Source organism: Salvelinus namaycush, chromosome 20 (assembly GCF_016432855.1).
Source record: "Salvelinus namaycush isolate Seneca chromosome 20, SaNama_1.0, whole genome shotgun sequence".
In the NCBI taxonomy this organism is placed as follows: domain Eukaryota; kingdom Metazoa; phylum Chordata; class Actinopteri; order Salmoniformes; family Salmonidae; genus Salvelinus; species Salvelinus namaycush.
Window position 1 is genome coordinate 37,749,064 of NC_052326.1, and position 27,446 is coordinate 37,776,509.

Below are 27,446 nucleotides of genomic sequence, written 5' to 3' on the forward strand. Positions count from 1 at the left end.
TACACACAATTGAGTCGATGAAGGCATTAAAACTCCTCTCCGTCCAAGCAAGGCATTTGATTGGTTTGACGCGTCACTGATTTACACTCGATTTCCTCTCCTTTTTAGCTACTTTCTGCCATTGACTTCAACAGGCTTTCTGATTAGGGAAGCCTGGTTCTCGACGAGGCTAGGGAGTGCCTAACGAGGTTCCAGAGTAGGGAGTAACTAGTGTTACATCCTAATCAGTAGAAGATAGAAACATAAAGCATTGATTTGCTCATTCATGCAAATGTTGACTTTAAGGTAATTAGTCTTCTTAGTGAAAGCCCTCCAGAAACCTTCTGCCTCTGTCAACTTGCACGGTTCAGGGAGTAGGGAGAACGCAGTCAACATCGTTCAACAACGGTCGAGAACAGTCAACAACGGTCGCGAACGGTCAACAACGGTCAACATCAAAAGTCCAAACTCAATACAGAGAACTATTGTATGAACGTGAAAAAGAGATTCAGTTTGAGACAGAAATATTGAGCAGTAGTGAACTAGGGTTTGACAGAGCTACAGCAGGCCTATAGATTCAGTATACAGTACAGTGTCTGGCAAACTACATTCCATGTTGGCACCAAACACAACAACAATATTCTAATTTACATTCTAACTAGAATGTAGCCAAACTGTCTTGGAACTCTGGGTGCCAGCATGACGTACATTCATATACTCAATCTCCAACCAAGTTGGCCAAGTTGTCTCTGAGGCCAGTGTGTGTGTGGGAACATATTTTTCAGCCCTTTGTCCTTCTGTCAGCACATTAACAGTCTGCCTACGAAAATAGCAACTCCACACCAGCCGGAAGGTCTGGGACTAGGGAGGGTTGAGACACACATCATGAGACACACATCACAACAACACTATAATTTAAACAGCTATTAGAGCCCAGAGAACAACAACACTATTCTAGTCCCAAGACACAGAACACTACTGGCTGTTATAGCTTGACAGGTTAACTGATTGTTTCAGATCTCGTTCTATCAATTTCTGCCTGAATGACGAGCCCAAAGTAAACTGCCTGTTGCTCAGGCCCTGAAGCCAGGATATGCATATAATTGGTAACATTGGAAAGAAAACACTTTGAAGTTTGTAGAAATGTTAATATAATGTAGGAGAATATAACACAAAATAAATGGTAGGAGAAAATCTAAAGAAAAACCAACCTGAATCTTTTTTTTGTTGAGAGACCATGCTCTTACAATGGCAAGTATAAGGTCATACTCAAAATTAGCTCCCAGGATGCAATTATATGGCTTCCACAGGGTGTCAGCAGTCTATGTTCAAGGTTTCAGGCTTGTAACTCCCAAAATGATTAAGAAATATCAGTTTTAGTACAGCGCCGCCATGAAGACAGGACACACCCGCTAAAATTGGTTTCCTATTGAACATACTTCTTTCCGTAAGAAATATTATAGTTTTATTACATTTTAGGGTATCTGAGGAGAAAACAGAAACATATTTTGACTTTTTGAAACAAAGTTTAAGGGTAGATTTTCGGATTCCTTTCTCTGCATGTTGAACGAGTGGATTACTCAAATCGATGGCGCCAACTAAACTGACTTTTTGGGATATAAAGAAGGATTTTATCTAACAAAATGACACTACATGTTATAGCTGGGACCCTTTGGATGTCAAGTCAGAGGAGGATTTTCAAAAAGTAAGTAAATATTTATTCGCTATTTGTGAAATTCTGAAACCTGTGCCGGTGGAAAAATATTTTGATGTGGGGCGCCGTCCTCAACAATCGCATGGCATGTTTTCGCTGTAATAGCTACTGTAAATCGGACAGTGCAGTTAGATTAACAAGAATTTAAGCTTTCAACTGATATAAGACACTTATATGTACCTAAATGTTTAATATCCATAATTGTTATGATTATTTATTTGAATTGCGTGCCCTCCAGTTCTACCGGAAGTTGTCCCGCTAGCGGAAAGCCTAGGCTTAAGAAGATTTATAGCTTGACAGGTTGACTGACTGTTTCAGATCTCGTTTATCAATAGAAATGGTCTGAATGGTACATTGTCAAGGTCAAAACAGCAACAAGAAGAAAAGCTGATCGCTCTAGAAAAATCATTTCAAAGGAACGACGTGGCCAGTCTTGTCATTCGTCACATCGTGTCAACGGCCTCACGAAGACTAAAACAACCAGGTGTGTGATCTCAAACTGTTCCACAACTCACACACCCCCAGTGCAGTGGTCAAACCGGTCCTGCACACACTAACACAGCTGAGACAGTGAGCCGTGTGTGTGTGTGTGTGTGTGTGTGTGTGTGTGTGTGTGTGTGTGTGTGTGTGTGTGTGTGTGTGTGTGTGTGTGTGTGTGTGTGTGTGTGTGTGTGTGTGTGTGTGTGTGTGTGTGTGTGTGTGTGTGTGTGTGTGTGTGTGTGTGTGTGTGTGTGTGCGCGTGCATGTGCATGTGAGTGAGTGCGTGCACACGTGCATGCATGCGCATGTGTGTGTGTGTTTCCCAGGATCCCCTACACATTTGGGGCAGGACTCCGGAGGAGAATCAGTGTTCAGGAGAAAAACACTCCCTCCTATGTTGTTGTGACTCATTGACTGTGAGGGCCATGGCACGGCAGCTCCTGCTAGCTAGCTAGGGGGTTTACTTAGATTAAAGTTGGCTTGGCAGTTGCTGGTTTGCATGATTTCTACACGAAGCAGTTTGGTCTGGCAACTGCAGCAAAATACCCTTCATTTTAGAAACAGTGGCAGGTCAATTAGATAGTGTATTAGGCATGATTGTCAAAGTAATCAAATGTAATAGTTGTGCAAAAAAGATCAAATGATTTAAATCAATATCCAGCTGTGAGACATGATTGGTAAAGAGCAGAGTCTCTCCTAGGCCTGGTGAATCACTGAGGCCAAGGATCTGGTGAATCACTGACGCCAAGGACCTGGTGAATCACTGAGGCCAAGGATCTGGTGAATCACTGATGCCAAGGCCCTGGTGAATCACTGAGGCCAAGGATCTGGTGAATCACTGAGGCCAAGGATCTGGTGAATCACTGATGCCAAGGCCCTGGTGAATCACTGAGGCCAAGGATCTGGTGAATCACTGATGCCAAGGCCCTGGTGAATCACTGAGGCCAAGGATCTGGTGAATCACTGAGGCCAAGGATCTGGTGAATCACTGATGCCAAGGCCCTGGTGAATCACTGAGGCCAAGGACTGGATGATCATGATGACCAATGCCTGTCTCCAAGCCAACCTCCCTTATCTTTCTTCTCTCCTTCTTCTCATCCTCTCTCCTCAATGTGTGTGTGCGTGTATACATTTGTGCCTGTGTACGTGCGTGCGCATATGTGTGTGTGTGCGAGTGTGTTTGTGTGTGATGAGAGTGTTTCTGTCAGGTTGTTATTTGTGAAGCTCTATACTTATCCTTGGCTGTTTAATTATAGCCTGGACCTAGAGAACAGTCATCCGTGCCTGAGAAGAGATCGACAGAGTGCGTGTTGTGAGTGCATGTGAGCGTGGGTGTGTCTATGTCTGGAGCCTTATCGTCTCTTGATATCGAACTCTTCCTACCTCCCCAATCTTCCACATAACTGTACCAGCCTCCTCCTCCATCCAGCTCTACGAGACCAACTGGTTTCCTTATTTCTACAAGTCAATATTTTAATAATGTATGCAAAATCTGGTTTTGAAATCATTTCTACATCCTTAATCATAACCACTGAATATCAGAATCAAATATTACTGGAGGGGGAAATAAGATGATACAATTGTGTGATTTTATTTTAACATAAATAAAACTATTTTTATTTTTATTTTAGTGTTGGACATAAAATACTGTAAAAACACCAGCCAATTAGTTTCAAGTGATTTTAATTTTGGAATTTTGTTTTCTGTACTTTTTACCCCTTTTTCTCCCCAATTGGTAGTTATAGTCTTGTCCCATCGCTGCAACTCCCCTACGGTCTCGGGAGAGGTGAAGGTCGAGAGCCATGCGTCCTCCTAAACACGACCCTGCCAAGCCGCACTGCTTCTTGACACACTGCTCGCTTAACCCAGAAGCCAGCCGCACCAATGTGCTGGAGGAAACACAGTCCAGCTGGCGACTGAAGTCAGCTTGCAGGCACCCGGCAACACAAGGAGTTGCTATAGAGCGAAATGGGACAAGGAAATCCCGGCCGGCCAAACCCTCCCCTAACCCGGACGACGTTGAGCCAAGTATTCCCACGCATAATAGAGAGATATAGAGTATTTTATCATATCCAAATGTAAGCAAGGTTTGAAATGATTATGTTTTAGTCAAATATAACTGTTCGTGCTTCTTGCAGTCAATTTGCAGTCTACAAATGATTTGTAATTACGTTCTGGCCCCCAGAACATACGCTCATGAAAACATTGGCCCGCGGCTGAATCTAGTTGACGATCCCTGTAGTAAGATCATGATGATGTTTCAACATTCTGAATCATAACCATTGACTATTACTTTAAAATAGAGTACAGCGAGGTAGATCTTTATGTTGTTTCTCCATCCCCTTCTGAGCTGGTGGGGGTTGGGTGGCGGGATACAAGGGGGGGGGGGGGGGGGGAGAGAGAGAGAGAGAGAGAGAGAGAGAGAGAGAGAGAGAGAGAGAGAGAGAGAGAGGAGTGAGAGAGAGAGAGAGATGCTGATTCATTCTTCATAGGGGGAAGCAGGTCATGTGCCTATGATGCCATCAACGTAATTTCCTGCCACGGTGGAGAGTGCTGGGATACCTCCTCCTTGAGAGAGGATGCTGATGCAAGCCATGGCAACACCATAGTAACAGCATCAGCACCAGTAGGTTATACTGTATGTATATGACATGGTCCAGCAAGAACGGGCTACATTTTATTCTTGGAGGGATATTTTTTTCTGGAGCCCCCGCAGAAATGGTTTGAAAAAATATACAGTACCAGTCAAAAGTTTGGACACACCTACTCATTCAAGGGTTTGTTTTAAAAAGCTATTTTCTACATTGTAAAATAATAGTCACGACATCAAAACGATGAAATAACAAATATGGAATCATGTAGTAACCAAATGTTAAACAAATATATTCAAATATACTCAAATATACTCAAATATATTTTATATTTGAGATTCTTCAAAGTAGCCACCCTTTGTCTTGATGACAGCTTTGCACACTCTTGGAATTCTCTCAACCAGCTTCATGAGGTAGTCACCTGGAATGCATTTCAATTAACAGGTGTACCTTGTTAAAAGTTCATTTGTGGAATTCATTTCCTTTTTAATGCGTTTGAGACAATCAGTTTTGTTGTGACAAGATGATGTTGGTATACAGAATATAGCCCTATTTGGTAAAAGACCAAGTCCATACTATGGCAAGAACAGCTCAAATAAGCAAAGAGAAACAACAGTCCATCATTACTTTAAAACATTCACATTTCAAGATCTTTGATGTTTCTTCAAGTGCAGTCGCAAAAACCATCAAGCGCTATGATGAAACTGGCTCTCATGAGGACCGCCACAGGAAAGGAAGACCAGAGTTACCTCTGCTGCAGAGGATAAGTTCATTAGAGTTACCAGTCTCAGAAAATTGCAGCCCAAATAAATGCTTCACAGAGTTCAAGTGACAGACACATCTCAACATCAACTGTTCAGAGGATACTGTGTGAATCAGGCCTTCATGGTCAAATTGCTGCAAAGAAACCACTACTAAAGGACACCAATAAGAAGAAGAGACTTGGTTGGGACAAGAAACATGAGCAATGGACATTAGACAGGTGGAAATCTGTCCTTTGCTCTGATGAGTCCAAATTTGACATTTTTGGTTCCAACCGCCGTGTCTTTGTGAGATGCAGAGTAGTTGAACGGATTATCTCTGCATGTGTGGTTCCCACCGTGAAGCATGGAGGAGGTGGTGTGATGGTGTGGGGTGCTTTGCTGGTGACACTGTTGATGATTTATTTAGAATTCAAGGCACACTTAACCAGCATGGCTACCACAGCAATCTGCAGTGACACGCCATCCCATCTGGTTTTCGCTTAGTGGGACTATCATTTGTTTTTCAACAGGACAATGACCCAAAACACACCTCCAGGCTGTGTAAGGGCTGTTTGAATAAGAAGGAGAGCGATGGAGTGCTGCATCAGATCACCTGGCCTCCACAATCAACTGACCTCAACCCAGTTGAGATGGTTTGGGATGAGTTGGACTGCAGAGTGAAGGAAAAGCAGCCGACACGTGCTCAGCATATGAGGGAACTCCTTCAAGACTGTTGTAAAAGCATTCCTCATGAAGTTGATTGAGAGAACACCAAGTGCAAACTTCTTGCACAAAATATATTTTGATTTGTTTAACACTTTTTTGGTTACTATATGATTCCATATGTGTTATTTCATAGTTTAGAAGTCTTCACTGTTATTCTACAATGTAGAAAATAGTAAAAATAAAGAAAAACCCTTCAATGAGTAGGCATGTCTAAACTTTGACTGGTACTGTAAATCATATACAATTCTGGAACATAAATTATTACAGTTTTATGAATTTATGACACAGATAATGCTGTAAATGTATGGATAGTAATCAAGGCAGAGATCACTTTCTCAAAATGTTCTCTCACTCTGCATCTACCTACTTTATAGCATAATTTCTCTCTCCCCTGTCTCTCTCCCCCCTCTATACAAATATCTCTTTTCACCATCTCTCTCTCCCCTCTCTCTCCCCCCTCTATACACATATCTCTTTTCACCATCTCTCTCTCCCCCCTCTATACACATATCTCTTTTCACCATCTCTCTCCCCCCTCTCTCTCCCCCCTCTATACACATATCTCTTTTCACCATCTCTCTCCCCCCTCTATACACTTATCTCTTTTCACCATCTCTCTCCCCTCTATACACATATCTCTTTTCACCATCTCTCTCTCCCCTCTATACACATATCTCTTTTCACCATCTCTCTCCCCCTCTATACACATATCTCTTTTCACCATCTCTCTCCCCCCTCTATACACATATCTCTTTTCACCATCTCTCTCTCCCCTCTATACACATATCTCTTTTCACCATCTCTCTCCCCCCTCTTTACACATATCTCTTTTCACCATCTCTCTCCCCCCTCTCTCTCTCCCCTCTATACACATATCTCTTTTCACCATCTCTCTCCCCCCTCTATACACATATCTCTTTTCACCATCTCTCTCCCCCCTCTATACACTTATCTCTTTTCACCATCTCTCTCCCCTCTATACACATATCTCTTTTCACCATCTCTCTCCCCCCTCTATACACATATCTCTTTTCACCATCTCTCTCCCCCCTCTATACACATATCTCTTTTCACCATATCTCTCCCCTCTATACACATATCTCTTTTCACCATCTCTCTCTCCCCTCTATACACATATCTCTTTTCACCATCTCTCTCCCCCCTCTATACACATATCTCTTTTCACCATCTCTCTCCCCCCTCTATACACATATCTCTTTTCACCATCTCTCTCCCCCCTCTATACACATATCTCTTTTCACCATCTCTCTCTCCCCTCTCTCTCCCCCCTCTATACACATATCTCTTTTCACCATCTCTCTCCCCCCTCTATACACATATCTCTTTTCACCATCTCTCCCCCCTCTCTCTCCCCCCTCTATACACATATCTCTTTTCACCATCTCTCTCCCCCCTCTATACACATATCTCTTTTCACCATCTCTCTCCCCCCTCTCTCTCCCCCCTCTATACACATATCTCTTTTCACCATCTCTCTCCCCCCTCTATACACATATCTCTTTTCACCATCTCTCTCCCCTCTCTCTCCCCCCTCTATACACATATCTCTTTTCACCATCTCTCTCCCCCCTCTATACACATATCTCTTTTCACCATCTCTCTCCCCCCTCTATACACACATCTCTTTTCACCATCTCTCTCTCCCCTCTCTCTCCCCCCTCTATACACATATCTCTTTTCACCATCTCACTCTCTTTCTGTCTCTCTCTGTTATTCTAGCAGTAATAAGGTCAGGGATGCAGGTCATTGGTAACATGGGTCTGGGTTAAAGGTGTATGATTATATGCTGTCCCTGGGCACTGCATGGAGGGGGGGAGAGATGAGGGATGAGGGAGGGAAGAGATGGGGAGGGGTGTGGGACAGTTGAGTGATGAGGACAGCGAGAGGGAGGAGAGGGGTATATACTGTTGGGATTACAGTGTAATAGACACTGAGGTGAAGGGTGTAACTGAGGTTCATGGAATACTCCTAGTGTAACGGTCGTCGTAATCCTCCTCCTCGGACGAGGAGGAGAGGCGAGAAGGATCAGACCAATACGCGGAGTGATTTGTGTCCATGATATTTTAATGACTCGAAACTGAACACGAAACAAAAATAACATAAAACAACCGACAAACAGTCCCGTGTGGCACGAATGCAGACACGCGATACAACCACCCACAAAACACACGTGAAACCCCGGCTGCCTTAGTATGATTCTCAATCAGGGACAAACGATCTACAGCTGCCTCTGATTGAGAATCATACCAGGCCGAAGACAAAAACCCCAACATAGAAAAACACACATAGACCAACCCACCCAACTCACGCCCTGACCAACTAAATAAATACAAGAAAAAAGGAAAACAGGTCAGGAACGTGACATAACCCCCCCCCTTAAGGTGCGAACTCCGGGCGCACCCGCATAAACTCTAGGGGAGGGTCTGGGTGGGCGTCTGTCCACGGTGGCGGCTCTGGCGCTGGTCGTGGTCCCCAACCCACCATAGTCAAACCCCGCTTCCGTGGTCTCCTCCCAATGGCCACCCTCCATGTCAAACCCACTCTACCAAAAGGCAGCACCGGACTGAGGAGCAGCACCGGACTGAGGGGCAGCACCGGACTGAGGGACAGCACCGGACTGAGGGGCAGCACCGGACTGAGGGGCAGCACCGGACTGAGGGACAGCACCGGACTGAGGGACAGCACCGGACTGAGGGACAGCACCGGACTGAGGGGCGGATCCTGGCTGGCTGGCTCTGGCGGATCCTGGCTGGCTGGCTCTGGCGGATCCTGGCTGGCTGGCTCTGGCGGATCCTGGCTGGCTGGCTGGCTCTGGCGGATCCTGGCTGGCTGGCTCTGGCAGGTCCTGGCTGACTGGCTCTGGCAGGTCCTGGCTGACTGGCTCTGGCAGGTCCTGGCTGGACGGCTCTGGCAGGTCCTGGCTGGACGGCTCTGGCAGGTCCTGGCTGAACGGCTCTGGCAGGTCCTGGCTGGACGGCTCTGGCAGGTCCTGGCTGGACGGCTCTGGCAGGTCCTGGCTGGACGGCTCTGAAAGCTCAGTACCGACGGACAGCGCTGGGCAGGCAGACAGTTCAGGCGCCGCTGGGCAGACGGCAGACTCTGGCCGGCTGAGACGCACTGTAGACCTGGTGCGTGGTATAGGCACTGGCTGCGCTGGAGAGGAGGAAGGCTCTGACAGCGCTGGACAGGTAGGAGCAGCTGGAGAGAGAACCCGGAGAGACAGCCTGGTGCGGGGGGCTGCCACCGGAGGACTGGTACATGGAGGTGGCACCGGGTATACCGGACCGTGAAGGAGGACACGTGCTCTTGAGCACCGAGCCTGCCCAAACTTACCAGGTTGAATGGTGCCCGTAGCCCTGCCAGTGCGGCGAGGTGGAATAGCCCGCACTGGGCTATGCTGGCGACCCGGGGACACCATCTGTAAGGCTGGTGCCATGTATGCCGGCCCGAGGAGACGCACTGGAGGCCAGATGCGTTGGGCCGGCTTCATGACATCCGGCTCGATGCCCAACTTAGCCCTACCAGTGCGGCGAGGTGGAATAGCCCGCACTGGGCTAAGCACGCGTACTGGGGACACCGTGCGCTTTACCGCATAACACGGTGTCTGACCAGTACGACGCCCTCTCACTCCACGGTAAGCACGGGGAGTTGGCTCAGGTATCCTACCCGGCTTTGCCACACTCCTCGTGTGCCCTCCCCCAAGAAATGTTTGGGTCTGACTCTCGGGCTCCCAACCGCGTCGCCGCGCTGCCTCATACCAGCGCCTCTCTGCCTTCGCTGCCTCCAGCTCCGCCTTGGGACGGCGATATTCCCCTGGCTGAGCCCAGGGTCCCTTGCCGTCCAGGATCTCCTCCCAAGTCCAGGAGTCCTGGGTTTTTTCCCACTGCTGTCGCTGCCCGTTTGCACTCCGCTTGATCCTAGATTGGTGGGTGGTTCTGTAACGGTCGTCGTAATCCTCCTCCTCGGACGAGGAGGAGAGGCGAGAAGGATCAGACCAATACGCGGAGTGATTTGTGTCCATGATATTTTAATGACTCGAAACTGAACACTAAACAAAAATAACATAAAACAACCGACAAACAGTCCCGTGTGGCACGAATGCAGACACGCGATACAACCACCCACAAAACACACGTGAAACCCCGGCTGCCTTAGTATGATTCTCAATCAGGGACAAACGATCTACAGCTGCCTCTGATTGAGAATCATACCAGGCCGAACACAAAAACCCCAACATAGAAAAACACACATAGACCAACCCACCCAACTCACGCCCTGACCAACTAAATAAATACAAGAAAAAAGGAAAACAGGTCAGGAACGTGACACCTAGCTCACTCCATTGAACAAGGATTCTAACAGGAGGCGACGGGAACGCCGAACAGGGAACAGAAAGATGTGCCAGATGAGGGCAAATATTCTTAACCGTTAAAACAGGGAAACATGCCCCCCCTCTCCTTTTCTCCCTCCCCTTTTCATTTTCTACCATCCCCTTTAAACCTCTTCCATTCTCTTTCCAGCCTTGTCCTCCCTCTCTCCTCTCTTCTTCTGTATTCTCTATACCATGCCACCTCCCTGCTGTCCCTCCTCCTCCCCCACCTCTCCATTGCTCTCTCTAACATTCTTGTAAATGTCAGTAAATATAAGTCCGTTAGTTCTTCCATGCACTGCTCACAAGCTTCCTGAGACTCTGTTGCTTTCTGATCTAACCTGTGTGCATGTGTGTTCGTGTGTGCTTGTGCATGTGTTTGTTCTTGGGTGTGTGTGTAAACACCAAGGCGACGGATGCAGAGATACAATACACAGTGTGCCTGACTAGTCAAACATGCCCTGGGGTACATTGGCATCACGTCTCCATGTCATGAGACGCTTCTCTGGGGTGAAGAGGAAGAAAAGGCGTCTCCCTCCCTCTCCAGTGGTAAATAAGTCCAGGAAGTCACGCTCTGAGCCAGCATGTCACTGACAGTCATCCCATCATTCAGTACAGTAGAAGAGCTCTTATTAACAGGTGCTAGTTAAGAGAGAGATTGAAATAGAGAGAAGGAGGGGTCCAGGGTTGATGCTGACAACAGCTGATCCGTGACCCCACTCTCTGAGGGTGTTGCATGTGTAGAATGCACACTTGTGTGAAATAGGACAAATCTAAGCACCCACCTAATTATGTATTATGGAGTGGCGACAAAGGGAGTGTGGGACTAGACGAAGAGAGGAAAGACAAAAATAACACAAACTTACTTTCCAAACACATACACTCAAAGGCTGGGCAGACTGTTGGGAAAGGGAGAATGGGACTGCATCAGGGGAGGGAAAATAAGAGATTGACCCCAGCCAAGCATCCCTCAGCACCTCTGTATTACTGCAACATATTACCCTCCATATCTATATCTGCTACACTGCACAGCTCTGTATATCTCTACAACATGGGCCCTCCTTTTAATATCTATGTTCGTCCCCCTACAATGCACAGCTCTCTAGATTTATACAACATGGACTCTCCCTACAGTATCTATGCCTTGCATATCTATGTCCTGCTGTAATACAAATCCCTCTGGACCTCTGCATATCTACAGTATATGAATGTGCACATCTAGAATATGTCCTGGGCTGGGAATGGCCCCTCTCACCCCAAAGAATATGGAATGTGCTCCTCACAAAACACTCGATATAACCTTATCAGTTTTAAACATGCTGAATGACAACGGCACCATCTTAATGAATACCTTATCACTGGCAGTCTCACTGTCTGTTCTGGGCTGGCGGGAGAATGTGTGTGTTTGTGTTGGTGTGTTGTATAATGATTATTTAGTAATCAGAGCTATATATTTATCCAAATATATGCCTTTGACAGTGATTATTTGAGGGCTGTGACGAAATAATGGGTTTTGCTGAGTCTAGCCTATTAATTTCTAAGTGTAGCTCCCAACTTAGGATGTTTTTATGAGTGTTGCTTGTGTACGTCTATGAATCTGGGTCTGGGTAAATACACACGCAGAAGAGGGTAGTTCTAGCAGAGATAGAGAGACATAGACTGCTGCTGCACTATCCTTATGTAAGACCTCTTCATTAATATTCTATGAGCACTATTCTGAGAGTGAGTGAGTGAGTGAGTGAGTGAGTGAGTGAGTGAGTGAGTGAGTGAGTGAGTGAGTGAGTGAGTGAGTGAGTGAGTGAGTGAGTGAGTGAGTGAGTGAGTGAGTGAGTGAGTGAGTGAGTGAGTGAGTGAGTGAGTGAGTGAGTGAGTGAGTGAGTGAGTGAGTGAGTGAGTCTGTCTGTCTGTCTGTCTGTCTGTCTGTCTGTCTGTCTGTCTGTCTGTCTGTCTGTCTGTCTGTCTGTCTGTCTGTCTGTCTGTCTGTCTGTCTGTCTGTCTGTCTGTCTGTCTCTGTGTGTGTTTTCCTACATTAGCAGGACCCCAGGTCCTACCATTTTACCTGCATGTCCTGAAAAGTTAGTTAGAAACATTTTATTTTTGATTATTTCTTTTTTCAGGTCCTGAATTTGTTCAACTTATATTTTAAGCTTAACGGTTAGAATTAGGGTTTTGGGGTTAAGGTTAGGTTTAAGGTTAGCATTAGGGTTAGGTTTAGAGTTTTGGGAAAATAGGATTTTTAAATGGTCAAACATTTTTACACTCCAAAAAGTCCTGACATTTCACAAAAACAAAGTGTGTGTGTGCATGTGCATGTGCATTCTTGCTTGCATGAGTGTGTGTGTTCACTGCATGTACATGGCCGCGAGAGTGTATGCATCTGTGTTTTCCGTCTGTGATCAAGGTCGGCAGGTAGCCTAACGGTAAAGAGCAGCATTGCTTGCTGTTTGGGGTTTTAGGCCGGGTTTCTATACAGCACTTTGTGACATTGGCTGATGTAAAAAGGGCTTTATAAATACATTTGATTGATTGATTGATTGATTGATTGATTGGTTCAGAAATGGAAAGGTCGCTGGATTAAATCCCTGAGCCGACTAGGTGTAAAAATCTGCCAATGTGCCCTTGAGCAAGGCACTTAACCCAAATTGCTCCTGTAAGTCTCTCTGAATAAGAGTGTCTGCTAAATTACTAAAATGTAAATGTGACCAAAACCCTTAGCTGGTCTGGGACAGGCAACATGTCCATACAAAATGTTGTCCAGTGTTGGTGTTGTCCAGTGTTGGTGTTATCCAGTGTTGTTGTTGTCCAGTGTTGGTGTTGTCCAGTGTTGGTGTTGTGCAGTGTTGGTGTTGTCCAGTGTTGGTGTTGTCCAGTGTTGGTGTTGCCCAGTGTTGGTGTTGTCCAGTGTTGGTGTTGTCCAGTGTTGGTGTTGTGCAGTGTTGGTGTTGTGCAGTGTTGGTGTTGTGCAGTGTTAGTGTTGTCCAGTGTTGGTGTTGTCCAGAGTTGGTGTTGTCCAGTGTTGGTGTTGTGCAGTGTTGGTGTTGTCCAGTGTTGGTGTTGTCCAGTGTTGGTGTTGTCCTGTGTTGGTGTTGTCCAGTGTTGGTGTTGTCCAGTGTTGGTGTTGTGCAGTGTTGGTGTTGTGCAGTGTTGGTGTTGTCCAGTGTTGGTGTTGTCCAGTGTTGGTGTTGTCCAGTGTTGGTGTTGTCCAGAGTTGGTGTTGTGCAGTTTTGGTGTTGTGCAGTGTTGGTGTTGTGCAGTGTTGGTGTTGTCCAGTGTTGGTGTTGTCCAGTGTTGGTGTTGTCCAGTGTTGGTGTTATCCAGTGTTGGTGTTGTCCAGTGTTGGTGTTGTGCAGTGTTGGTGTTGTCCTGTGTTGGTGTTGTCCAGTGTTGGTGTTGTCCAGTGTTGGTGTTGTCCAGTGTTGGTGTTGTTCAGTGTTGGTGTTGTCCAGTGTTGGTGTTGTCCAGTGTTGGTGTTGTCCAGTGTTGGTGTTGTGCAGTGTTGGTGTTGTGCAGTGTTGGTGTTGTCCAGTGTTGGTGTTGTCCAGTGTTGGTGTTGTGCAGTGTTGGTGTTGTCCAGTGTTGGTGTTGTCCAGTGTTGGTGTTGTCCAGTGTTGGTGTTGTCCAGTGTTGGTGTTGTCCAGTGTTGGTGTTGTCCAGTGTTGGTGTTGTCCAGAGTTGGTGTTGTCCAGTGTTGGTGTTGTCCAGAGTTGGTGTTGTCCAGAGTTGGTGTTGTCCAGTGTTGGTGTTGTCCAGTGTTGGTGTTGTCCAGTGTTGGTGTTGTCCAGTGTTGGTGTTGTCCAGTGTTGGTGTTGTCCAGTGTTGGTGTTGTGCAGTGTTGGTGTTGTGCAGTGTTGGTGTTGTGCAGTGTTGGTGTTGTCCAGTGTTGGTGTTGTCCAGTGTTGGTGTTGTGCAGTGTTGGTGTTGTCCAGTGTTGGTGTTGTCCAGTGTTGGTGTTGTCCAGTGTTGGTGTTGTGCAGTGTTGGTGTTGTCCAGTGTTGGTGTTGTCCAGTGTTGGTGTTGTCCAGTGTTGGTGTTGTCCAGTGTTGGTGTTGTCCAGTGTTGGTGTTGTCCAGTGTTGGTGTTGTCCAGAGTTGGTGTTGTGCAGTGTTGGTGTTGTCCAGTGTTGGTGTTGTGCAGTGTTGGTGTTGTCCAGTGTAGGTGTTGTCCAGTGTTGGTGTTGTCCGGTGTTGGTGTTTTTCGGTGTTGGTGTTGTGCAGTGTTGGTGTTGGTGTTGTTCAGTGTTGGTGTTGTCCAGTGTTGGTGTTGTCCAGTGTTGGTGTTGTCCAGTGTTGGTGTTGTCCAGTGTTGGTGTTGTCCAGTGTTGGTGTTGTGCAGTGTTGGTGTTGTCCAGTGTTGGTGTTGTCCAGTGTTGGTGTTGTGCAGTGTTGGTGTTGTGCAGTGTTGGTGTTGTACAGTGTTGGTGTTGTCCAGTGTTGGTGTTGTCCAGTGTTGGTGTTGTGCAGTGTTGGTGTTGTCCAGTGTAGGTGTTGTCCAGTGTTGTTATTGTCCAGTGTTGGTGTTGTGCAGTGTTGGTGTTGTCCAGTGTTGGTGTTGTCCAGTGTTGGTGTTGTCCAGTGTTGGTGTTGTCCAGTGTTGGTGTTATGCAGTGTTGGTGTTGTCCAGTGTTGTTATTGTCCAGTGTTGTTATTGTCCAGTGTTGGTGTTGTGCAGTGTTGGTGTTGTCCAGTGTTGGTGTTGTGCAGTGTTTGTGTTGTCCAGTGTTGGTGTTGTCCAGTGTTGGTGTTGTCCAGTGTTGGTGTTGTCCAGTGTTGGTGTTGTCCAGTGTTGGTGTTGTCCAGAGTTGGTGTTGTCCAGAGTTGGTGTTGTCCAGAGTTGGTCTTGTCCAGAGTTGGTCTTGTCCAGAGTTGGTCTTGTGCAGTGTTGGTGTTGTCCAGTGTTGGTGTTGTCCAGTGTTGGTGTTGTGCAGTGTTGGTGTTGTCCAGTGTTGGTGTTGTCCAGTGTTGGTGTTGTGCGGTGTTGGTGTTGTGCAGTGTTGGTGTTGTCCAGTGTTGGTGTTGTCCAGTGTTGTTGTTGACCAGTGTTGGTGTTGTGCAGTGTTGGTGTTGTCCAGTGTTGGTGTTGTCCAGTGTTGGTGTTTTCCAGTGTTGGTGTTGTGCAGTGTTGGTGTTGTCCAGTGTTGTTGTTGACCAGTGTTGGTGTTGACCAGTGTTGGTGTTGTCCAGAGTTGGTGTTGTCCAGTGTTGGTGTTGTGCAGTGTTGGTGTTGTCCAGTGTTGGTGTTGTCCAGTGTTGGTGTTGTGCAGTGTTGGTGTTGTCCAGTGTTGGTGTTGTGCAGTGTTGGTGTTGTGCAGTGTTGGTGTTGTCCAGAGTTGGTGTTGTCCAGTGTTGGTGTTGTCCAGAGTTGGTGTTGTCCAGTGTTGGTGTTGTGCAGTGTTGGTGTTGTCCAGTGTTGGTGTTGTCCAGAGTTGGTGTTGTCCAGTGTTGGTGTTGTCCAGTGTTGGTGTTGTCCAGTGTTGGTGTTGTGCAGTGTTGGTGTTGTCCAGTGTTGGTGTTGTGCAGTGTTGGTGTTGTCCAGTGTTGGTGTTGTCCAGTGTTGGTGTTGTCCAGTGTTGGTGTTGTCCAGTGTTGGTGTTGTCCAGTGTTGGTGTTGTCCAATGTTGGTATTGTCCAGTGTTCTCACTCCGACTGTTCATTTTCTCTTACACTTTCTGCCCCTCTCTCTTTCTATCTCTCCCTCTTCTACTCTCTCCCATAACACAAATATACCAATACGCACTTCCACTGTGGAATGCAGCATCTTCAAAAGTCTGAGAGAACATTTAACTTGGGAATATCTCCCACTCAGGTGACACCCCGAGTGAATGTGGTATGGACCATGACATTCAGTCTCATCATGGAGTTTAATAATAACTAGTGCAATCTCTGGAGGTGTAGACGTATGGTCGTGTACACACACACACACACACACACACACACACACACACACACACACACACACACACACACACACACACACACACACACACACACACACACACACACACACACATTAACGCATGTACACACACAAATTAATGCATGTACACACAAATTAACGCAGGTACACGCACATACACACACACACAAATTAACGCATGTACACACAAATTAACGCAGGTACACGCACATACACACACACACAAATTAACGCATGTACACACACAAATTAGCGCATGTACACGCACATACACATACACATACAAATTAACGCAGGTACACGCACATACACACACATACACACAAGTAAACGCATGTACACACACACAAATTAACGCATGTACACGCACATACACACACACAGTCCACATTTTTTACATGTCTAACACAATAATGAAACACAGTGGAACACAGACAAAAGCACCTGTACAGGAAGTAGCACAAACACCCGCAGGAAGTAACGATCCCCTTTCATAAGCCACCTGATATGTGGCACTGTTCACTGTCAGAAACACACACACACACCTATAGCTGTAACTCAATCTTAAGACGCTAGTAAACCAGTCAAACACACATACACCACAGACCACAGACCACACACCACAGACCACACACCACAGACCACAGACCACACACCACACACCACAAACCACAGACCACACACCCCACAGACCACAGACACCACAGACCACACACCACAGACCAAACACCACAGACCACACACCACATACCACACACCACAGACCACACACCACACACCACACACCATTCACCACACACCATACACCACACACCACCCAAATCTAAACCACACAAGGTTGAACTATGTGTGGTAAGGTAGGGTTGAACCACGTTTAAACCACCCAGGGTAAGACAGGTAGTGTTGTCATGGTGAAGCCGGTCATAAGTAAGATCTATTCCATGTTCCAACCACATCTCTGTTTCTGTTACCTCAGACTGCACTTTTTTTACATGTCTAACACAATAATGACACACAGTGGACAAAAGCACCTGTACAGGAAGTAGCACAAACACTCGCAGGAAGTAACGATCCCCTTTCATAAGCCACCTGATATGTGGCACTGTTCACTGTCAGAAACATACACACACACACACCTATAGCTGTAACTCAATCTTAAGACGCTAGTAAACCAGTCAAACACACACACACCACACACCAAATCAAATCAAATCAAATGTATTTATAAAGCCCTTCTTAAATCAGCTGATATCTCAAAGTGCTGTACAGAAACCCAGCCTAAAACCCCAAACAGCAAGCAATGCAGGTGGAGAAGCACGGTGGCTAGGAAAAACCCCCTAGAAAGGCCAGAACCTAGGAAGAAACCTAGAGAGGAAGCAGGCTATGAGGGGTGGCCAGTCCTCTTCTGGCTGTGCCGGAAGACCACACACCACAAACCACACACCACACACCACACACCGCACACCCAGGCTGCTCTCTCTGTTTGGCGCTCACAGCAAAACATCATTCCTCAAAGTCCTACCAATCTGATAGTGCTATTGAATAGGCTTGATCAGGCTCATATCTAAAGTGTTAGAGATTATACCCTTTCATTTAATGAAGCATTCATGACTTCATGCCCCCCAAAAATATTTAGGTACTGAAAAGTCAAGTCAAAGCAGTTCACCTTTGAAAGGTAATCTTATAATCAAAGCTAAAATGTACTTTAGAGTCTCTCCCCCGCTCCCTGATTCTCTCTCATTGGTCGGTTTGATGTAACAGGCGTCATAAAGATGTAGTTCTACAGGAATCCCAGCAGACTCCAGGAGCGTGCTCAGACTCGACTTCCCTCCCGTCCCGTATCAACCCGTCCCAACCCCTCCTCAGCCCGAGGGGCCCCACCAGACCAGACAAGGGTGGCCAGCCCCAAAACACACCTTCCCTTCCCCCCACTCACGAGAGCCTGACCAGATCAGACCACCACCCGGTATTAGTACTGAGAACACTTAAACACTATGACATACCTGTACTGTCTGTCTGTCTTACAATATAACAGCACTTACCCCTGCATATCTGGCTGCACATCCTCCTTTACTTAGACACTGTGATATATCTTAACCCCCATGTACTGTATACTATCTAATCCCAAATACCTGGCTAATACAGAGAGCCACGTTCCTGGAACAATACAGAACAGTCCAGTACAGTACAGAACAGAACAGAACAGAACAGTACAGAACAGTACAGTACAATACAGAACAGAACAGAACAGAACAGAACAGAACAGAACAGTACAGTACAGTACAGTACAGTACAGTACAGAACAGTACAGAACAGTCCAGAACACAACAGAACAGTACAGTACAGTACAGTACAGAACAGTACAGAACAGAACACAACAGAACAGTACAGTACAGTACAGTACAGTACAGAACAGTACAGAACAGTACAGTACAGTACAATACAGAACAGTACAAAGCCCTTAAAAGCAACATTGAAAACCATGTACTTGGTTGACTTGTTAACACAGAGCATTAAGATCCATCTCATAGCTTGTAAAACTCCAGCATTATAACATCAGAAACACAGACAGCCCTTTTGTAGACCTACGCAGCACTTAGTGCATCCAGTTATAGTCCACACTGTCAATACCTGAAACACTAAAGGTCTCTCTAGAAACCCTGGCTGGTCTGCTCTGTCCTCATGACTCATACTGTCTCACACTGCCTCCCTGTAGAATCAACACCAGGCAGCAGGCTAACAACACGGAGGGAAGGAGACTAGTAACATTTTACTGGCCAGCACGACCACAACATCCAGCTGAACCCAGAGTACTGTGTCAATGTACTGTAAGAACATTACGTGATTTTGCCTATTCATCTACTGCCATTTGTTTCTACAACCATGTGTACTACAGAGGAGCCAGTGTAGCTGGGTGAAACCTCCAACTAGCTACTGCTCTACAGTATAGTCTACTGCCTCATAGAACCGGCAGGCAAATGCCATGTCACCACGGCACTCACAGCAGCTCTCATATCAACACCGACACACAGACACTGGGGCAACAACGAACAATACACTGCAACGAAACACTGCAACACACATACTGTACAACCCATACATCTTAATCACAGAAACCAAATGAACCTGCTGATCTGAATAATTTGAAGAGATTTGACTAAAGCATGTTTCAAAATGGTATTGTGTCACCTTTCTGAAACAGACTGTGTGTGGGAAATCCCAAAACAGGTTATACTAACAGTGATTGCATAGAGATGATTTGTGACATACGACTAGTGACAGGGACTATATTGGGAAATAGCTTTTAGCTGGTACTTGAGCTCCACATTCTGAGATAGTGATTAATATGCATTGGCTGTGTTATAAACCATTTGAATGAACGTGATATTATATATCATGCTTATATGGTTGTTTGCATGATATTGTTCTCTCTCTCTCTCCCCTCAGCTACTGCCTGGAAGACCAGAAGAAGAACACAGGACACTTTCTCTCTCTCTGCCTCTCCCTCGCTCACTTTGCCTATCTGTGTGTGTCTCTCTCTCAGCATTATTTTTTATTAATGCGCACTTCAATGCAAAGTACAGTGTGAGGAGAGAGAGAGAGAGAGAGAGAGAGAGAGAGAGAGAGAGAGAGAGAGAGAGAGAGAGAGAGAGAGAGAGAGAGAGAGAGAGAGAGAGAATAAATAAAGGTGTTTGGTTTTGACAGGCTGCCAGACATCTCTGCTTATTCCCTATTATCCCCACTGTACACTGCCCCTACTGTCCACAATGTCACCACTTCTCCCTGGGTTGTCTGAGGGACAATCACGTGTCCCCAGCATCCAAACCCCAACAAATCCATCAGCCCCAATCCTAGATAGAGTATTTAAATTGCCCCAATATCACTGCTGCTCTCTCTGTCCAGGGTGATAATCCTTATACTGTAGTCATCGTAGTGCCTCATCATCAGGGTACTGACCTTAAAGGCGTGCTTTCGGCTGATGTTATCCGACGTCTGCACTCCTCCAATCCCAAAGCTGAGCAGAGGAAGACTTCCCAACACTCCTTCCTCCTTCTCGTCTGGATTGGAGGAAGAGGAAAAAAGAGAAAGGAAGATCAAAATAAACAACAAATCTGAGAAACAGATCTAATATGATCGGATGGGTCTCAACCTACAGTAAGTAAAGAGGACTGAATTGTAAATACAGTCAGTTCTGTTGTGACAGTCGGTCCTCTCCTCTAGTTGTAGCTGTGGCTGTAGCTGGCTCAGTGAGCACTACCATAGAACCTCCCTGGAACAACAGACCCCCGTCCCACTCTAGTGGAGTCCTAGAATAGATATCCATGTTGGTCCAGCAGTCCAGTGAGAAGTGACGGTACACACACACTCTCTCACACACACTCTCAAACACACTCACACATACTGGTGTAGATCCAACGATACGCAGAAAAAAACAAGCAGAGTGTTGGGAAAAAGGAGAAGTGCAAGAGAAGCACGTGTGCTGATTAAATAATGGAGCAGATGATGAACATTTCAGGGGCTGGAGATGAGGCTGGCAGGGTGTCCACTGAAGCTACTGCCCTCTCGCTCAGTCTCTGTCTCACTCTCACTCTGCCTGGCTTTCTCCTTCTCTCGCTCGGCTGTTCGCTCTCTCGTTCTCTCTCTCTCTATCAGAGCTGTACTGCGTAGACACCAGCCTTCCTCTGTTGCAGATCTCATGTGTGTGTTGAGAGAGAGCGAGCGAGAGACAGGGGAAGGAGGGAGCGAGCGAGAGACAGGGGGAGGAGGGAAGGAGCGAGAGACAGGAGGAGGGAGCGAGCGAGCGAGAGGAGGAAGGAGCGAGCGAGAGACAGGGGGAGGAGGGAGCGAGCGAGAGACAGGGGGAGGAGGGAGCGAGCGAGAGACAGGGGGAGGAGGGAGGGAGCAAGAGACAGGGGAAGGAGGGAGGGAGCGAGAGACAGGGGGAGGAGGGAGGGAGCGAGAGGGGGGGGCATGGTGTTTGTGTTTGTGCAATCATAGAGTACTCTCTGCGCTGTGCTCTCTGTGTGTGTGCGAGTGTGTGTGTGTGTGTGTGTGTTTGTATTAGCGATCAGCCCATGTGACTCAGTGTTGCTGGAATCCTGAATTCTGGGCTCCAGCCAACTGTACCTGCCCTCTCTCCAACAATCAGAGAGCAGGGTGTTCTGCTACACACAGACAGGTAAATAGCCACGTCTCTCTCTCTCTCTCTCTTCCTGTCTCCATCTCTCCCCATCTCTCTCTCAAACAAATTCACCTCACATGGTCTGTATTTCATGCAAAAACTCTCACACACACATTCATGGTAAGAGACACGTGCTCATTCTCAAACACACAATAACTGAAAATAAATGAAATATCTCACATATACTGTAGGCTACCAAGTTGTATTAAATATATGGCATCATACAAACACACACAAATAATGTATGTAATAAGAAACAATGTGATTTATTGCCAAACAGCCTTTCACATCCTGAGGAGAAACTTGGTGAGGAGAAATAGAGTTGTTATTGGGAAACCTGTGGCAGAGCTTCTCAGCATTCAACAACCAATCCTGTCCCCACCCATGGACACAGAGGCAGAAGGAGAGGCAACACACACACACAACTCTGGAAAAACACTCTTCTGAAGACACTCCTGCTAACACACACACGTTTGAAGAAGCAGAGTAATTGAAAGGTCCCCTACAATGACAGGTTTCCCTGTGAAAATGTCACCTCATTCTGACTCATACCATGGCAGTCTGACTCCTGGCTTCATTCCCTGCTGCTGCTACTGTCACACCTGTTTGACACCACACAGAGTCCCTCACGTAAGTACATACGTACGTACGTGCGTGCGTGCGTGCGTGCGTGCGTGCGTGCGTGCGTGCGTGCGTGCGTACGTACGTGCGTACGTGCGTGTGGATGAAGGGTCAGCAGTAGTAAATCAGCTCTCTGACAGCTGTGTATTAGCATCCCAAAACAACAGCAGCTCAACACTTCCTGAAGATGGCAGTTACGTAAAGGGCTAACACTCTATTTCACTGAGAGTTACTCTATGTGTATGCCCGGGGCAGCTCGGACATTGGCGAAGTAACTTGTGAAGTAAGGTCCTTGATTGTACATACAGTATTAGACAGTCAGGATGTTTTGAGAAACTTTAGAGATGAGGGTGGTATGTAGGCTAGTTGTTAGAGATACAGACCTGGAGGGATGCAGGTTCAAATCCTGGGTAGGGAAAACCTATACACACACTCCTAATGTCCAGAGAACCACCAACACTACTCCACCTCTCCTGGCCAGGACAGCTGGCACGCTTTGACAATATCACACCCAAGTCCCAACAACAAAAGACCTTGGACTCTTTCTGCCCATTTCTCGCCCCTCTCTCCTTGCTGGCATGGAGACCGTGGCAGTAAACTGCAGTCACACATTCTCCATTGTCATGTCTCCCTCCCTTCCTCTCTCTTTTTCCACAACACAACTAGGAGAGAAGGGCGGGAGACGAAAACAACCCATGAGACGAGTGCTGAATCCAGAGAGAGGAATCACTGTAACCAGAGGAAGAGTCCCATGTGGCTCAGTTGGTAGAGCATGGTGCTTGCAATGCCAGAGTTGTGGGTTTGATTCCCGCGAGGAACCAGGATGAAGAAAAATATATCACTACTGTAAGTCGCTCTGGATAAGCGTGTCTGATAAATGACTGTAATGTCATCTAGAGAATGGGTGAAGAATAGGAAATGGAGAAACAGTAGAAAAGTGAGTGGAGCTCAGGGGCCAGTTGCTGAATGTGGAAAAATGACAGTGACTTCACACTGAGCTATTAAATCACAGAACAATTGGAACAATTACATATGAAAGACGCAAGCAGGGATTTTTCCCTGAATATTCTTATCATTTAATTTATCCTCTTTGCTTTGAGGACATCCTTATTCAGGTCAGATTTGCATCTGTGTGTATGGGATAGGGTAGACAACAGGGCCAGTTCCAGGTTAACTGCCTGACTCCAGGGCATTATAGGATAATTCTACTTCAGCAGAAAATATTGTTCTGTCAATTCTCACATAGGAACTTCATTGGGAGGAAGGACGTTTAACATGCTTTTTACTATTTTTGAGAAAATCATGATGAAAGTGGCCATTTCAGGCCTTTTTAGACCTATACAATGATCCGTGAACCGTACATGATACAGACATCACCTTGTTGTCATTATACTCCTAATTGTGTGCTCTAAAATATGGAGTATCAGTACATTCTGAAATACAACATGAATTTTTTCAACATTAAAACTATTCATCTTAATATCTTAAAACTACCCTTTTTGATGTAACTTATTTTTAGACATATTGTTAGTAAAAATATACTCTTCAAACGTCACATTTCCAGAGTGGGCTCTCTGGAACTTTTAATGATATGACCAATTTTATACATAGAAATTGACATTATAGTTAATTTACCAATCACAGCCCTCCTTTAGGATTGCACATTCAGTAAATCACCAGCAGAGTTCCTTTTGAATCCATTTTCCCATTCACTGTGTTGGTGGTGCTCTTAAAATGTATCATACATTCAGAATTAGCAGAGAAACTCTGAAATTTGATGTGCTTGTATATTGTTCCAAACAATGCATTTTTAAACAAAGAAAATCAAAAAGAGTCGTTTTTAGATACTAACATTAAAAAACATATGTTGAAAAAATGAATGTGACTTTTTTTTCTTCGGAATCTAGACATACTCCATATGTTAGTGCACACTATAAGGAGTATAATGAGACCAAGATGTTGTGTGTCATGTGCGGTTCACAGATCATAGGGTCTTACAGGAGGCATGTCTGGGTCTAAAAAGGGCCTAAAATGATTTTAAAAAACAGGGTTTGTGATACAATGTAAAAAAATATATTCTTCCTTCCAATTAAGTTGCTATGTGAGAATTGCCAGAACAATTGAAATACCAAAAATATTTTCCTCTCCAATGGCGTGGTATCACCCTCTAGTATTAAAACACTGTCCTAGTTACATCCTGTAGTTCACAGGATACAGGTAGATCCACTAACACATTCACTCATCTTGTTCAACTTTTAACCTGGAGTTCACACTCTCTCAGGACTAGGAAAAGGTGTGTTTGGACTAAGTCAACAGGGAAGATTCGTGTCACATACTCACGCGTTCACTCGCACACACAGACACACAAACACTCTCACACACACTCACACACAGGCACACACACGCAAACATGAACACACACACGGATTAATTTACAGTAGCTGTTAAGATCTTTTCCTTGGTTGTAATGGGCAGGTTGCTTTTGATGGAACCGTTACAGCAGTAATGGATAGATAATGACTCTGACAGAGTCCAGCCCTACAGTAACTAAACACACACACACACACACACACACACACACACACACACACACACACACACACACACACACACACACACACACACACACACACACACACACACACACACACACACACACACACACACACACAGCCTGCACAACATCATGGCACCAGAATATCATCATCTGATTGGTTGGGGCAATAAGTCCACTGAACTGTTAAAGAAGCATAAGAAGAAGGCTGCCCATTGTACAACATGTACTGTACAAAGCAAATGATAGAAACACACACACACCAAAACATGCACACAAGAATGCTTTCTCCCACACTTACACACCAACACACCACACACACTAAACATGGCTCTCACATGCAATCCCGGGGTCACGTTGCTACGGCATGTTGCTAGGGCATGTAGCTACGGAATGTTGCTAGGGCATGTTGCTAGGGCATGTTATAGGGACTGTTTACGGTGACACAGCGAAATGCTGCAGAGCTCCAAACACACACATACAGTACACAAATTCCACACCCTCATGAAGTTCTTACATGCACATGCAAGGGGTCAAAGTTCAACCCTCTATGACTGTGAGCAGGGAGGGTCTCGACATAGCTCACATGACTCCCTGCTTAAATAAAGATTAAATAAATAAATTACAGAATATACTACTACATGTCCTGAGATAGAGGTGAAAGAGGCACCAAGACGTACTAAAACTAAATCCTCAGTCATCCTTCAATATGTATTTATTTTAGACAGCACCTTTACTCCAGCTGTTTGAGTACAGACCATCTTTGTCCCTGGGGAGGGAAATGTCACCACATCTCATGATGAATTTTATTCTACTACTACAGCCCCCTAGGTGAAACTGAACAGGGATGGAGGAACAAGAGAAACGGCAAAACATAAAATATTACCCAAAGTAGCTGCCCCAGGTGTTCTCACTTGTGATGAGGCTTAGTGGTGCAGTTCTTAAAAACATTGAAGGACAAAATGGGCTTGAGGGGTTGCTAAGAGGAAAATCACACCAGATTTCTCCTAATCTCCTCCCCTTTCTTCCACTCTCTTTCTCTTATCCCCTCCCTTCCCTCTCTTCCTGTTATCTCCTCTCTCTACCCTCCTGCTCTCTCTCTCTCCCTCCCTCTCTCTCTCCCTCTCCCTCGCTCTCTCTCCCTCGCTCTCTCTCCCTCGCTCTCTCTCCCTCTCTCTCCCTCCCTCTCTCTCCCTCCCTCCCTCTCTCTCCCTCTCTCTTTTTCTGCTCTCTCCTTTTCTCTCTCTACATCCGGATGCGGGGCCTCACACAAGCTTTTAAAAAACAATTTGATTCTGTGCTGATAAGAATAGGTCTGGTGGTAAACAAGTTACTGTAGGTATGGCTCCTGCTTTGTCTCACTCGGACAATAAGTCCTGCAGGGCATAAAATACTGATGTGTGCTTAAGACAAGAGGCAAAATTACGTTATTTTCATCATTATCATCTCCTTTCATCTTCTTGATCTTGCAAGTCACCCGCCTGCCTGCCTGCCTGCCTGCCTGCCTGCCTGCCTGCCTGCCTGCCTGCCTGCCTGCCTGCCTGCCTGCCTGCCTGCCTGCCTGCGCAACAGACTCCACTGTCCCACAATTCCTTCACCTAGTGTGCTATCGATGTGAGTCACCTTCACCGCTGAGAGGGAGAGACTGAGCTGTATAAGGAGAGTGTGTGTGTGTGTTTGTATGTGTGTGTGTATGTGTGTGTGTGTGTGCGTGCGTGCGGGTGTGTGTGTGTGTTTACATGTCTGTGTCTGTCAGTGTTGAATGTCCATCTTTAAAGACTATAATATGCAGTGAAACATATCTCTACACACTTCCATATGTACACAGATCCAAACATAAACCCACACACACATAGCTCGTACATCGACTTTGAAGACACGTCAAGCCGTGTGACATATTCAAATAACACATTGTTTATTCTCCTGGCTGTGGCTCAGAGGATAACGGACGAGGACCGCAAACACTCGCAAACAGACTTGGCATGTAGGAGAGTAGATACTGTTAGGAGAATATGACTATTGTTTCTGTGTGGTATTAAAGCACCTCGAACAAGTCAACAGTCCTGACGCAGTGGTGATATGCGCCAAACACACAGCCCTCTACTCAGCCAACAGAACTAACACACTGACATGACATCAGGTAGCTATGGTAAAAAACACAAACAAGAGGAGAGTTTTAAATGTGACACCAGCCCACAAAAGTAGAACCAAACCAAGAATGGATAAAAGCTTTCCAGTTTGCAATCCAGATACAACCAAACAAATCCACAGAGTAGGACTCTTAAATAGACAGAGTAGAGAGAGAGACTGAAGTAGCAGGTGTAGTGATTCGTCTTAGCCAGGTCTTCCTTTGAAAATACATTCTATAGCCACAAAGGGCTCTGTTTAGGGTTGTCTATAAGGAATAGGTTGGCAGTTGACACACTACCCATGTCTCAGTAGGACTTCCTGGTTAAAATAAAGGTTAGATAGAAAATGTATACGTACAGTAAAATACAACAATAAATATTATATTATTTCAAATAATTTTGACTAAATTATACAATAAAATGC

The 27,446-nt window shown here is 45.9% G+C and overlaps 1 protein-coding gene across 1 annotated transcript in view; it reads right to left on the minus strand.

The window, feature by feature from the left end:
* Window positions 1–27,446, minus strand: part of LOC120064798 (pleckstrin homology domain-containing family A member 6-like) — a 167,425-nt gene that overhangs the window by 59,074 nt on the left and 80,905 nt on the right. Inside the window, exon 6 of the mRNA XM_039015398.1 lies at window positions 20,494–20,594. Within this exon, the coding sequence (XP_038871326.1) occupies window positions 20,494–20,594 (101 nt within the window). The remainder of the gene's footprint in view (window positions 1–20,493; window positions 20,595–27,446) is intronic.